The 16,007-nt window shown below is 37.3% G+C and overlaps 1 protein-coding gene across 2 annotated transcripts in view; it reads right to left on the bottom strand.

The window, feature by feature from the left end:
• LOC124388964 (disintegrin and metalloproteinase domain-containing protein 12-like) overlaps nucleotides 1-16,007 on the bottom strand; it is a 95,724-nt gene that overhangs the window by 15,181 nt on the left and 64,536 nt on the right. For both annotated transcript variants that reach the window (XR_006926493.1, XM_046854117.1), the window contains exons 12-15: nucleotides 4,342-4,519; nucleotides 1,939-2,028; nucleotides 1,561-1,756; nucleotides 517-625 (exon numbers count right to left, since the gene is read on the bottom strand). Coding sequence is in view for 1 of the 2 variants with exons in the window: in XM_046854117.1 (XP_046710073.1) it covers nucleotides 517-625; nucleotides 1,561-1,756; nucleotides 1,939-2,028; nucleotides 4,342-4,519 (573 nt within the window). In the remaining variant the exon portion in view is untranslated. The remainder of the gene's footprint in view (nucleotides 1-516; nucleotides 626-1,560; nucleotides 1,757-1,938; nucleotides 2,029-4,341; nucleotides 4,520-16,007) is intronic.

Below are 16,007 nucleotides of genomic sequence, written 5' to 3'. Positions count from 1 at the left end.
ACATGTCCTAATGAATGGTCAAGATGGAAAGTATGGGAGAGAGGGAGCGAGAGAGAGAGATAGAGTGCAGGGAGGAACATTTGTTTGTTGAATGAGTAATCATCTCTCCTTTTTTCTCTCTCTCTCCATTCTCCCTCATCTCTCTATCAGTGTCCACTTCAGTAATTTGGGCAATTACACCCATCAGGAAGTGATCAGTGATCAGTGAAGTACTTGAAGTACCTGCCAATCCATTTCCTAATAGAGCAAAACGTTCAACAAGTGCTTCCTGTTTATGTAAATTGCAGTGGTTCCTCCACTGCTTCTTTTTGTTCTGCCTCTATCACACATGACAGCTCTACTGGAAACCGTGGGCTTTTGTATGGGAAACCAAGTCAAAGAACGAATATAACACTGGAAATCAAACGATCTAAAAAAAATTATGCTAATCATTAATTAGCTTTTTGTTTCTTACTTTCCTTAGATGTCAAATTCTTCTGTTTATTAGAAATGAATAAGGGGAAAAAAATGTCTCACTGTGCTTCACATTTCGCGAATGATCCCTTGGAGTCTTTTCCACAGTTGCCATATGGGTCTCCCGCTGAGTTCACCCTCTCGAAACAGATGCTCGGAGCTGGTTTTGCACCTAAAACACAAACACACAAATAAAAAGGAAACACACATGCACCGTTAGGCTTACAATTATTCTCTATATTCTTCAATCTCTGTTTGAAATGTAACACGATTGTAAAATGTTTATTGTGAAAAGTTAATTTGGCAACTACGACCACATTTTACTTGGTCACATGACACAGTTCACTCAGTTTAATCAAATTTAAAGATGTGACCTCATATTCTCCAAGCTTAATACTAGGACTGTCAAAAATTGTTTGTCATGCATTTATAATGTTCCAGCATTTTTTTTTATGCTATTAACACATTTTCCGAGCAATGACACATTTTCCTGTAGTTATTTCTAGGGCGGTTGCTCAAGCTCTGCAATTTCAATAGAAAAAGATATTTTTTGCTGCAGAGTAAACATATTTATTGTGGTGTTTTCGGTAATAGAAATCTCTGTTGACACAATCTAATGTAGTAAAACAGAAGGGATGCTTAATTTTAAAATGTGTGGCCGGATAGGCACTTTTAAGGGTACACTTGGAGATGCCAATATAGTGTAATTTTTAAAAATAATTTTAAGGCTCCCAAGTGGCACAACAGGGAAGGCTGTAGCCAAATATTTAAGATGTTGGATTTATAATTGAAAGGCTGTGAGCTAAAATCCCAGCATTACCCAGTCACTCCTGGGCCCTTGAGCAAGGGTGTCAACCCTCAACTTCTCATTTGTATAAACAAGATAATTGTAAGTCGCTATGAGCAATTGTGATAATGCCATAAATATTTGAATGTAATATAAGAACCTGATGATGCCATAGCCATCAACAGTCTGGAGTCCATAAGAGCAAAATTGGTTATCAGGATACAAGTAATGCCATATAACAGAAATACTAGACAATTCTAAGCATCTGTATTTGCCAAAAAAGATAATCTATCATCATCCTATATGCCTCTGTGACTCACCCTGACCCCAAAGTGTGATGCATTGCTGTTCATGTGTTTGGCAGATGCCATTGTAGCAGTGTCCATCCACACCATGACACATGTGACCATCGTGCAGGTAGACGTTAGCAGGACAGTGAGGGTCAGAACCTGTGCAGAACTCCGGCAGATCACATGAGTTAGTGGACTCACGGCACAGTGTACCTGCAGGCTTCAACTGAAATACACAAACGCACATGGTTAGAGATCATTAACACAAGGTGACTCCATTTGTCAATGAACATGTGGACACTTTAAAAAAAGCAGTAGAGATCAATGAAAAGACATTGAAAGCAAAGCTTTTAAAAAGTAATAAATCATTGTTATGCGTGTGTGTGTGTGTGTGTGTGTGTGTGTTACCTGGCAGTTTTCGCAACACTGGCCATGTGCACACACTGCATTAAACTTCAGAGTGCATGTACTGGCATTACAGCATGGGTTCATACATTCCTACAGCGACAGAAGAATACAACATGGAAAAAAAAGAATTTGGAAATAAATGAAAAAGAACAATGAAACAAAAATATATATATATATATATATGTATATATATATATATATATATATATATATATATATATATATATATATATATATATACACAGTGAAATCCACAGACACACTGAAAGAGTCTAAACTTAGTTCTTTTCAATGCTCTAGTCTCAATCTAGTCCACAATTTCCCAATAACTGTTTTCGAGAACCAGCTTCCTGCACACTTTAGCATGTTAGAGCAAAGAAATTTGCAGGACATGGCATTCTTTGCACCAGGACAAAGGTTAGGAAGCTGTGATATAATCAGTATATATAATTTTGTTATATGCAAGGTCCACCAATATTATAAATCCATATTTTGAGTTTTTTTTATGTAACCTTGAATAATAGATCATAATAGAATCTTGGACCAGATTTGAGATTCATTATAAGGACAGTTTTAAAGACACTCACACAGCACACATATAAAATAGAACTAGATGAACAGAAAAATGGCTCTTAGCAGTCCCTGGGTGGTTTTCTGAAAGGAAGGTTCCCTGAAACCTTTTCTTAAAGGAAAGTCCTGTTCTAGATGATTTTGAGATGGGCAAACTAATCAACCCTATGCTCTCAGAAACAAAACATACCAAAGTTTATCTTTTTCTCTTCCTGGAATAATACAATCCCAAGCACATTCTTGCAGATGGACCTTAAAGACCAATGAGGTACCTTTAAATCGCTATTCTAAAAGCTTTCTAAAAGTGTGGGTTGATGCTCAGATCCACACCACAAAGTGTATCAGACTGGGTGTTTCTCTGTTTTCTGTAAATTAACTCTGTACATGTATATGAGAAACTCAAAAGTATTACAGATGTGCTCCTAATGGCTTACACATTTGTGCCAAAGCATTGATAGAGACAGAAGACTGAGGCGTCGTTTTTGCTCTTATATGCTGCCATTGCATTCTGCCAGAAATAAAGATCAATAAACAGACATGGAGAACACTAAAATTCCTACAGGGCCATGTCACTAACTATGCTAAAGTGTGAAGGATTTCCATGCATACTGTGCTTTTCTGGGTCTATTCCACTTGTATGTGTGTATGTATGAGACTCCGTTTCCTGGGGATTTCTACCAGCATGGTCTGGGCCAAAGCATCTGCCTGGAGAGTGTGTTTATGTCACATGTCACAGATTTGGATCATAATATACTGTAATGGGTCATGACTAATGCTGGTGTGTTAATGTTCGGACTGGAATTAAAATGATTGTATGCATGTGTAACACAATCTGTAACCACATGGAGAGATGAGAGAGAGAGAGAGAGAGAGAGAGAGAGAGAGAGAGAGAGAGAGAGAAACCTAGTGTCCTCATTAGACCTTTACATCACTCCGATGGGAAAAAGAAATAACGCAATGTCCATGTGGTTTTTAAAGTATCAGTGTTCCTTCGTTCTTTTCATGAAACAGATACAGGTTTTGGCATATGTTTTTTTCTATGTTTATTATGGTCAGTGTCACACAAAATGTGAAATAGCTCTGTCTCATCCTATGACATAAGATGTCATAGCCTTAAACTTTATGACACCTAGCATGATAAAAACAAGAACACTGTTATAATAATGTATAGACAGCATATAAAAGGCCTGATTAGTGTGTGACATTATTACATATCTGTCTTGACATGTACTTATGGGCAACTGTCATGACTTTCGACACAAAAAACTTACAGACAAAGACAAAAGTATTACTTCCAGGACTCCTTTATCTCTATGCTGAAGATAGTTCTAAAATACTTTGGCTGGATGAGTGAAGTCATTGTCCTGCTGTAGAATAAATTTGGATGCTTCCCTAAAGGTGTTGCAGGATTGATATCCATCTGCATGTATTTCTCAGCTTCGAGGACACCATTAGTCCTGATCCAATCTACAACTCCAATGCAGCCCCAAACTTGAGGGAAACCTCCACCATGCTTCACTGTTGTCTGCAGACACTGATTATAGTTCAACCCTTCAGCCCTTCAGCAAACATTTTTGCTACAGCTAAACAAGTAAGATTTTGACTCATCAGTCCAGAGCTTATATGATAAATCTTGCTAATTTATTGCGGACAGTGTATAACCATTAAAAAAAGGTTAGAGGTGATTAGAGCACATGTAAATGAATCCATGCTTCAATTGAACAAATTAGCAAGTAGAAATGCAAATATTCTTTTGTTTGAAACATACTGCAAATATTCCCTTTTTGTAAATCATAAAATATCATCCTACACGTTAATCATGATATGACGTACCTCAATATCTCCACAGTCACACTCTTCTCCCTCTTCAACGTATCCATTGCCACACTTTTGCCCTCCGTAGAGCACCTTTACCTCAGGCATGTTAAAGAGACACATACCCACTCCTTTATCCAAACTCACCAACAGGTCTTTCTTACTGCATGAGCTGAACACAGTGGGGAAGGGGTACCTGCAGAAAGGAGAGAGTGGGGGGTCACTTTAAATGCTTTAAAGGAAACACAACGCATTTACGTTTCCATTTATTCATTTGGCAGACACTTTTGTCCAAAGCGACTTACAGTTGAAAGTGTGGAAGGAGTAATTCTTTCTTAATACTGCATTGCAAGTAGTTTCTTACCTCAAAACATTAGACATGTGAAGTGAATCATAGCATAAATAGGGGTGAGTGGCTTTTACCAGTCAGAAGCAGGATATTACAAGTTCATCTCAAATATAGCATTAGTGAGACAGACAAAAGGCAAAGAGAGATAGAGTGAAAGAGAGCGAGAGAGGGGCTTTGACATTGTAAATACTCTTCCACCAAACTTTCAACAGTGCTGCAACAGAAAGAAATTGAAAAGAGAAGTGCACTGAATAGTAAAAGACTGAGAGCAAGCAAACATGGAAGTCAGGGGAAGAAGAGAACAATCGAGAGGGATCTTAATCCAATCAAAGTGTAAATCAGCGAGAAGACAAGAGTGAGTGTTAAGTGGTTGAGTGATGAGCAGAGTTAGATGAATGGACACCATTTCTCACAACATGTCTGCTGATCTCATCTCCACAGCTCTGCTCGTGAATGCCAAACTCATGCCAATAATCAATTCATCAGTGTGCAGCTAACGTGCCAGCAAGTGTCGTGTCATGATGGTGCTGAGTCATGAGAAACGCCGAGATAAAAGTTATTTACAAGACGACGAACACTTTGTCTCGCACAAGTCATCCCTCAGGCTTATGTTACAGACGGAGAGAGGAGTTAGACGTTTCTATTTCCTGCGACCAATAGTTCAGTTTTACTGCAAAAAACTTTGTGAGAGAGATGAAGAGAGTAACAGACATAGAGAGAATGGGAATAAGACAGATAATGTCCTTGTTTCAATAAAACACAAGAACAAAGACAGTATATAAATAATCATAAAAGTCCAAAATTTAAAATCCACTACTGTGAATTTAAAAGCAACTGAACCACTGTGAAAGTGTACCAAATGAGACTAATACAACGAGTTTTATTCAAATTAACTATTATAAACATTCATATTACAGAACAGCAATAGGGTTATTAGCATTGATATACCGTAACCATATTCTAATAGGTTATGTTTGGTGATTATAGGTGATTATCTGTAAAAAAAAAAAAAAAAAAAAAAAATTGCACCACCAAAGGCTGTGCAAAAAATACACAAAGGTATGAGAAAGCAAAACTGGGACTGAGTTCTTTAAAAAATGTAGATGAACAGTACTGTGCAAAAGTATTAGACACTTGTGAAAAAAATGCTGTAAAGTAAGTGTTAATAGTGTATTTCCTTCAATGAATACAATAAAAAGTAAATGCACAGAAGAGAAATCCATATCAATTCAATATTTCTTGTGACCATCCTTTGCCTAAAAAAAAGTCTTTCTTTTTTTAGATTGTTTTCCAAAGATCTCAGCAGGTAGGTTGTTCTAAACATCTTGGAGAACTAACCATGGATCTTATGTGGATGTAGGCTGCCTCATCAATCTCAAATCTGTCTCTTTATGTAATCCCAGACAGGCTCTAAGACTCAGAGATCAGGACTTTGTAAACCATAACAAAGTCATTATATAGATCATTACATTGTATGCCGAAGATTATTCTTAATTGGCTGTATGTTTCTTGTGGATGTCCTGCTGCAGAATAAATTTGAGACCAATCAGATGCCTCCAAATGCAGCCCCAAACTTGTTGGAAACCTCCACCATGCTTCACTGTTGTATGTAGACACTCAATATTGTACCGCTCTCTAAACCTTTGGCAAATATTTATGCTACAGACAAATATTTTAGATTTTGACTCATCAGTCCAGAGCGCCTGTTTGAAGTGTGGCTTATTTTACAGCTTTTTCCTCATAACTGAATAAAACCTCATCCCAAATCTGTATGAATCATTCAAAGTGATTCCACAAAATTAATAGTTTACACAGTATGCTGCAATGTTTTGCTACACACCAGTCTTATTACACTGTCAATGAGGTCTTGTGATATAATGCATTGCTCAACTTTAATAGATTCAATCTTGAGCCACTGGCAGATATTAGATATTAATCTCCCATCTAATATCATCACCAGCTGTCACAAAGTACCAGAATGAAAAACATATTCTAATTCTTTAAAGAAAGAGCTGGAAAAATTACATTATTTTGTGCAACTTTGCAATCAAACCTAACTCCAAAATAAATACCAAAAAAAGTGGCTCTATATTTAAAAACGAATAAAGTCTGAGTCTGTCAGATGCATCTTTAATGGTTTACTGGTTTATTTGTGGTTTGCACAATGATCATCGCAACATATGTCATGGATTTAAGTATAATTTTATTATTATTATTGACTGACTCAAGACCTTGAGGGGGTTTTCCACTGTCAAAGTTCTTCAATGCAAGTAAACACGTTTTTGCCAAGATCTCACTTTTTCCAGTCATCAGATTTGTTTTGTGCATATAAACAACCTTGTATAAATATTTCATCTTTCTAGTATACACATCCCTCAGATGTGCAATCACACAGTTTTACACAGAGTACACTGTTAACAAATAATGGTTCCTTGAGGATTATTTGCATAGATATGGTTTGTAGGTTCCTAAATATGTCCTGTTTGGATCATTTCTCAAAGGAAAGTGAACATACAGGGTATATAAATTAGAATTTATACATTTGGTTTGAGCGTTTCATTGTCATTAAAGCCAGCTTACACACACACACACACACACACACACACACACACACACACACGTGCACACACGCACACACACACACACACACACACACACACACACACACACACACACACACAGCCATACACTCATATAGATTCTCCAGATAGTATTTTTGTAAAAATAAAATAAAATAAAGGTACTGCAAAGAGAAAAGTACACCATTAAAAATGCTCTTATACCTTAGATGTTTTTTATTTGTCTCTGTGCAGAAACATTTCAAGCTTCTATATGGAAAAACCTACCTAGTAGACCGCTTTTACACACACACATATATATATATATATATATATATATATATATATATATATATATATATATCTATATCTATATCTATATATATATATATATATATATATATATATATATATATCGTTGATTGAAACATATTTATATGATTTATACAGATAAACAGCTGAGCAGTTGAGTGTTGAAAGTCTTCTCCAGTTGTACAACAGTGGCATTTGACCTCACAACCTTCCAGTCCAAAATATATTTATTTCAAGTTTAGCATTTTTACAAAGGTATACTGAGTATATCAATCAAACAAATACCATCAGAGCTATCTCCAGTGGCTAAGAGACAAGTATTCACTCTATGTTCAAAAGATCATGTATTTGAGTCTTAAGACATCATTGGTCAGCAGTCAACAGACCATGACATCAGGGTGGAATGGAGGTGTTACTTTCTCTCTTCCCTGTCAGACACCATGACACTAGCTTATCATGGATGTTTGTGAGTCCATGTATACACTTAAGAGGGCAGAGAGCGCTTCCTTTAGAGTGAGAAGCAGAACAACGAAGCTGGCAAGACCAAAGTGTACAGAAAATGGGGAAAAATGCCAAAAGGCCTCTCAAATATATGTGGCCCAACCGCCATTACAGTAATATTAATGATATGCAGTGTCAAATCTTATAGTTAACATTTAAGTGGTGATAATTAATTGTTAATGGTACGCATAAATGCTAATGAATGTGCAAATACTTTGAGTAGCATCATCAACCGTGAAAATGTTTTTTTTTATATCAAACATTTCTTTTTTTAATGTGTGTTATGGCAGAATCACCTACAAACCCGTGCCATTGCCAGGAATCAGTTCCTGAATGCGGTGTTGGTAATACGATTACACCTTGTATTGCTCTCCTCCTAAAGCTGAAAACTAAAAATCTCACATGAATTGAAATACAATGTTTTTATTAGAGAGAAAGTTGACCTATATATAACCATTAACATTATTTTTTACTCAAACATGTGTTTAAATATGATTTTATGGAACAACAAAGACCTGATCTATTGTCCCTTTTGAGCCCTGTGTTTGAGAGATATCACACTGAACATGTACTATCACCCTGCAAACACCCCCCCCCCCCAACACACACACACAAGCCCCTATCTGTTTATCACAAAATATTATACTGAACTAAAAACTATTGTGTGCCAAATGTTGACATACATTACACATTAATAGCCAAAACAGATTTTTGTTGCCTTTGATTTTTCACACACACACACACACACACACACGCACACACACACTCACACACACACACACACACACACACACACACACACGGCTAACATTTCTGCTCATTCATTAATTCTCTTTCACAGCTTATTGCTATTTTGCATTGCCAAGGATGTCATCACCTGGTATTCACCAAACACACACACACACACACACACACACACACACACACACACACACACACACACACGCACACACACGCACGCACACGCATACACTTGCATGTAATTACAGAAAAAAGCTTGTCTGTCTATGAGCTATATAGAGATATGATAATGAATCCCGGTGCTGTTGAGGAATATGGACTAATAATGACAACCAGAAGGAAACACACACAACACACACACACACATACACACACACTATTTGATTTACTTTGATAATAAATGCATGCATTATTTCAGAAATAAATGGTAATTATATACACTATAAAGCCCTAAAGAAAAATATGTTTTGCCATTAAAGTAATCTATATGATATCACCTTATAGAGGCAATCTGTCTGTTTTATAGTAGCTTAGAAGGACAACAATACAAAATCAGAGAGATTGGATCAGCTCCTGAGGGCTTAAGGCTATCATATATAAACATTATACAATACATCTTCATTCTCCACGTGACTATAAGAAAGTAAATTCTGTTTTTATTTCAGGGGTGCAGTTTAAATAGATTCTGGGTGAGACTTGAATTGATACACATTTGTTAAGATAAGACCATATTGATTTGTATTGAAAATAAAGGTTAGGGATGGGGAAAAATTTTCAGTTTATGTTTTTAATTCAGTTAATTCACATGAAACCAAAATGTTAATAAACAGATGATGTACAGCTTATTCTTATTAAGTGCCACTTATGAAATGTGCAAACAGATGAAGGCATAATCCACATTACTCTCTGCTCCACTGACCATCCTAAATGATTACAGTTCATGTTCCATCAAATGTTGCCATAGACCGCATTCTCTTCCACAACTTCTGAAATAGCATTTCTCTCTAAAAGCTGAATGTTTACTTTTGCAATGCTCACTGTCATTTACATTTGTTCCGTTTTTTATTCAAATGAAACACGAGCAGGACAGTTTTACAAGCATTATAACATGCCAATGGAGCCTATATTGTTGTCAGCAGTGTTGGGCAGTAACGTGTTACCGGTAACGCGTTACTTTTTACAGTAACTAATACTGTAACGCGTTACTTTTAAAAATAAAGTAACTCCGTTACCGTTACCGTATGGTGCATTACCCGTTACCTTTTTAAATGAGTGTAGACTACAGTCTAACCTGTTCAGCGACGCATTGTAGGATTGGAGGATAAACACCACTGTAAACACGAAGAAGATTCACTGTGGGCGTGTCTCTGTTTATTCAGGTCTGTGCGGCAGTAATGGCGAGTCGAGGCGAGAGCAGGACGAGTTTCTCAAAGTGGAAATATGCTCATTATTTTACTTTAGTTGAGTATAAAGACAAAAACTGTCAAATGTAAGCTGTGTCTTTCTGGTTCGAAGCTCGTATCTCCTGCGATAAACAGCAACTCCAATCTGCCGAAGCTCCTTCGGAATCTCCATGCCTGAGGAGCTAGTAGCTAGAAGCTAACCCGGCGTTCTGTTCTACATTGTTGATAGTTTACATACTTCAGCTGTGAAAGGAACATTTTAAGAGCTCAACACAACAGCAGAAGCCACTTTAGTTGTTGATTGTGAATATATTATTCAGCTTGTTTTGTTATTTATTTCAGAAATCCTTGTGATATATTCAGTTTGTGCTGGTCTGACTTCAATAAAATAGTGTTTAAAAATTACTTTGTGTTTGAGTCAGTTTTGTGTTTGTATAGATCATAACGCATAAAAGGGCATTAATGGAAACATTAAAGAAGGTTCTTTAAAAAAGTAACTAAAAAGTTATTTTTTACAGTAACGCGTTTTTACACTTTTTGGTGTAAGTAATCAACAAAGTAACTGAGTTACTTTTTGAATGAAGTAACGAGTAACTGTAACTAGTCACTATTTTTTAGTAATGAGCACAACACTGGTTGTCAGTATATTATTATGCACAGCAAGACTAAGGAGCATTTAGCTTTACAGTAATGTCAAATTTGGAAAATGTGCTCATTTACCTGTAAAATATATCAAGAAAAATGTCACATTCCTGCTCTGGGCAATTTTGCAGCGAGGAAACGCTTACATCATATTCTTCTATAATAGAACACCTATAGTATTAAGTGTAGTGATGTAGTGAGTTGATTAGTTCAGAAGTCTCAAGATGCCACTGATACTCTGCCTCAGATTCCAGATCAAGTAAATACCCATGAAATTCAGTTTTTTATTAGGTTAGAAAAAATACGTCTGAAAGCTGATGATTCAAAAGTAGAAAATTCTTCATAATTCAATTAAATCTGGAATTATGAAAGTTCTACCCATCGGGGTCTTTATGTATAGTAGTAGATAATGATTCCCCTAAGTATTTTTAGCTGTTAACATTATTTATTGGTGTGTTTTTGGCTGTGCACCTTCACTAATCACTTTTACAACCATGTTTTCTTGAAGGAAAACATGGTTGTAGTTTATTGAACAGGACAGAATTAGCACTTGATAGCAGTTATATGGCAGACACTTCTCAGAGATAGTTTAACTACTTGGGTTTCTTCAATGCTCGAATGCTAGAAAAATTGTGTCTCAAAACGAGAATGAATGTGATTCCATCACGTACATTGTTTGGGCTTCTGCATCAGTAGAAGTAAGTAAAAAGCTTTAATTAAAACTGTGCTGTTCTTCTTTTTTAGCTACAATCTCAAACACTATTATGTTTAGAACAATACACCAGTTTAGCACACTGTCAACATATAGAACTAAGTTACAGATATTTCAATGGGGACTTCAAGTTATTTCTGGTAACATACAGTTGCCAAATAGGTACACCAAATTTCTAGCTACACTAATATGACATTTTTATTAGATATCTAATATACAGGTCATATGTCACAGTGTATGCCTTCAATGTTCTACCATCTATGTGCAATGTGTTACTGAATTTCTAGGATGAATTAAAGTTCATTAATGTCCATGAATGTCCAGGAAAGCCTCTGTACCACCACTAAAGAGTGATAACCCTGTAAGCTCTAAAAGCCCTACAGCTCTTTTTTTCGTTCAATTAACTTGTTACTGTCAGGAAATTTCGAACGAAAAACTTTTTACAAAGAATGTTTTTGTTCAGTTTTTTTTTTTTTCAGTTTTTGTTTAGAAAATTTTGAACCAGCTTTGAACCTTCTAAAAAGAACTGGTTTCTGTAGGAAATATGACTGTAATATACAAAAAAAAAAAAAAAAATGTACAGCTTAAATCTGACATTGCAGCAAAAACTGAAATTGCAGCAACACTTTAAATATGGTAAGTACTTAACTTAAGATGAATCAGTCTACAACTCTGAGATGCAAACAGAAGCTGTGGTATCTGGTATGAGCGACCAACACACACATATGTGTTACCGAAATAGGTGTCTAACAAATGCAAACTACTTAATTAAATTTTTCCATTTATTAGATTTTATTTAATCAATTTTAATAATTTGTGCCATTTTAATTGATTAGTCAATTTAATCAATATAATAAAAAGTGTACTGCATTAATTTGATTTATTTTATTTTATTTTTTATAAAATATTATAAAATATTATTTCACATATTATTTAACCAAGTAGGCATTTTATTTACATAAAAAATAAACTGTTAAAATATCACCCTTTCAAAATCATGTGTTAATATAACCATCAGAGAACCACCAGCCACTCCCCCCTCTAGTGCTTAACACTCCCGCTCAGCCTCTCCCTCCTACTAATCACCTACACCTGTTTCCTCTTTATCGAGTACACTTTAAAAGATCCCACTCCCCTTCACTTGCTGTCCGATCTACAGTATACATACCTCAGATCACTTGGACTTCCCATGGATCCCACGTTCCCCGCTGTTTCCCGTATTCCTTGCTACCCTTCTCAAGAACCTCGCTTCAACTAAGTTCATTATTTCCAGCACTCCCTTCTCTGATACTTTTTTGTTTGCTCTGTTAAGATCAATAACTTCTCCCTCCTTTACTCCCGTTTTCCGACGCTTGGTATTCCGTGACAATAACATTGTGGCTTTACTTTGATAAGAGTTAAATAAAAGGAAATAAAAGAGTCTTTTTCCCCACCATGCAGCCACAGCAGTGCTCAGTCTATCTTGCACTATTTCACTTCGAGATTAAAAGCATCAAAGATTTAAACACAAAAGATACTTTCTTAAGCTCTGATTTCTGCCATCCTTCATATGTCTTAGTGACAGGATTATGCTGCACCACACAGTGAATTGGAAAGAGCTTAAAGTTGGTCAAGTATTCATTTGGTTCTGCTGACAGCGCTCCCTGCTTTAAAATGGATGATTATGTAACAACACCACCTCTTACTCCCTGACCCAGCAGTAACAGGAGAGAAATAACAGGGACACAGTGAAATATCTCCTCTCTCCGGCCTCGAGTCCTTTGATAAAATACAGAAATTATTTGGCAAGTTCCATTTGGTCTTGTTTTTCCATTAATGGACACATTTTTCACTGTTCCTAAATAAAGACAAAACACTGCGGCTAAAAGCCTGCAGCTAGAAAATGCCAGTTACACAAACATAATCTAAAATATTTGCAGGTACCTGGGAATACTATATACTTTACATACAACAGAAAGACTTCCATATATTTGCAAAAAGCATTGTATTTGTATTACAAAATGGTCTGTCTTTGGCAAAATGTCAATAATCTATTGTTTTTCTTATAATTTGACTTCACCGACTAGCTTTTAATTCCCACATTACATTCCCTGTGATGCACAGGTCCAGCCAAACTTACCCGGTCTGTCTGTCTTAGCTTTGTATTTCCAGTGGCTATGCTACAAATCACATGAAATCAGGAACGTCTTCAGTTGTTGCTCAAGGGTATATACTTTCCTGGAGATGCTGTCGATCCTCTAAACCAGAAACTATTAAGTGTGATCCAGCTTGATGAAATTACCTGCCCTTTTATTTCCCAAAGTAATTGTTAAAAACAGGACCCTTTTTATAATCATTTTATAGAAATGCAAACATTTCTATATTGTTTTCCCCTAAAAAAAAAAAGCACAGCGCTAGTGAATTTTACAGCTATGTCTAATAATCTATTTTGTAGGAAATGAAAAAAAAAATCTTTATATTAAAGTGAAATATTAAAATCAATAAAGAACACCAACTTTCCTCAACCCACCATGTGTACAGTGTTTCTGTAATTTCCCTGCTTCTTCTTTTTCTTTCGGCTGCTCCCATTAGGGGTCGCCACAGCAGATCATCCGTCTCCATACCACCCTGTCCTCTACATCTGCCTCTTTCACACCAACTACCTGCATGTCTTCCCTCACCACATCCATGAACCTCCTCCTTGGCCTTCCTCTTTACCTCCTACCTGGTGGCTCCATCCTCAGCATTCTTCTACCAATATAACTCATGTCCCTCCTCTGCACATATCCAAAACATCTCAATCTCGCCTACCTCACCTTGTCTCCAAAACATCCTACATGCGCTGTCCCTCTAATAAACTCATTTCTAATCTTGTCCATCCTCGCCACTCCCAACGAAAACCTCAACATCTTCAGCTCTGCTACCTCCAGCTCCACCTCCTGTCTTTTACTCAATGCCACTGTCTCTAATCCATACAACATCGCAGGTCTCACCACAGTCCTATAAACTTTCCTTTCATTCTTGCAGATACCCTACTATCACAAATCACTCCTGTCACTCTTCTCCACCCACTCCACCCTGCCTGCACTCTTTTCTTTACTTCTAACACACTCTCCATTACTTTGCACTGTTGACCCCAGGTACCTGAACCTCCACCTTCTCCACCTCTTCTCCTGCAACCGCACCACCCACTGCTCTCCTCTCATTCACACACATGTACTCTGTCTTACTCCTACTGACTTTCATTCCCCTTCTCTCCAGCGCATATCTCCACCTCTCCAGGCTCTTCTCAACCTGCTCCTACTCTCACCACAAATCACAATATCATCCGCAAACATCATAGTCCAGGGAGACTCCTGTCTGACCTCGTCCGTCAACCTGTTCTTCACCACTGCAAACAGAAAAGGGCTCAGGGCCGATCCTTGATGCAGTCCAACCTTCACCCTGAACCAGTCTGTCGTTCCTACTGCACACTTCACTGCTGTCACACTGTCCTCATACATGTCCTGCACCACCCTCACATACTTCTCTGACACACCTGACTTCCTCATACAATACCACAACTCCTCTCTTGGCACCCTGTCATACGCTTTCTCCAAATCCACAAATACACAATGCAATTCCTTCTGTCCTTCTCTATACTTCTCCATCAACATCCTCAAAGCAAATAAGGCATCTGTGCTGCTCTTCCTTGGCATGAAACCATACTGTTGCTAACAGATGGTCACCTCTTCTCTCAGCCTGGCTTCCACTACTCTTTCCCATAACTTCATGGTGTGACTGATCAACTTAATTCCCCTGTAGTTACTGCAGGTCTGTACATCTCCCTTATGCTTAAAGATCGGTACCAGCACACTCCTTCTCCATTTCTCAGGCATCCTCTCACCTTCCAGAATCTTGTTGAACAATCTGGTTAAAACCCACTGCCATCTCTCCTAAACATCTCCACGTTTCTACAGGTATGTCATCTGGTCCAACCGACTTTCCACTCTTCATTCTCTTAATCGCTGCTCTCACTTCCCCCTTACTAATCCTATCTACATCCTGCTTCACCAACTCCACATCATCCAACCTTCTCTCTCTGATTTTCCTCATTCATCAGCTGCTCAAAATACTCCCTCCACCTTCTCAACACACTCTCCTCACTAGTCAACACATTTCCTCTCCATCCTTTATTGCTCTAACTTGCAGTACATCCTTCCCAGCTCTGTCTCTCTGTCTGGCCAATCGGTATAAATCCTTTTCTCCTTCCTTAGTGTCCAACCTCTCATACAGCTCCTCATATGCCTTTTCCTTGGCTTTCGCCACATCCTCTTTACCTGCTGCCGGATCTCCTTGTACTCCTGCCTACTTTTCTCATCACTCTGTCTATCCCACTTCTGTTTTGCCAACCTCTTTCTCGTTATGCTCTCCTGCACTTCCTCATTCCACCACCACGTCTCCTTGTCTTGCTTTCTATTTCCAGATGTCACACCAAGTACTTTTCT

Source organism: Silurus meridionalis, chromosome 7 (genome assembly GCF_014805685.1).
Source record: "Silurus meridionalis isolate SWU-2019-XX chromosome 7, ASM1480568v1, whole genome shotgun sequence".
Lineage (NCBI taxonomy): Eukaryota > Metazoa > Chordata > Actinopteri > Siluriformes > Siluridae > Silurus > Silurus meridionalis.
The sequence above is the reverse complement of the archived record's forward strand: the minus strand, read 5'-3'. Positions and strand labels throughout refer to the sequence as shown.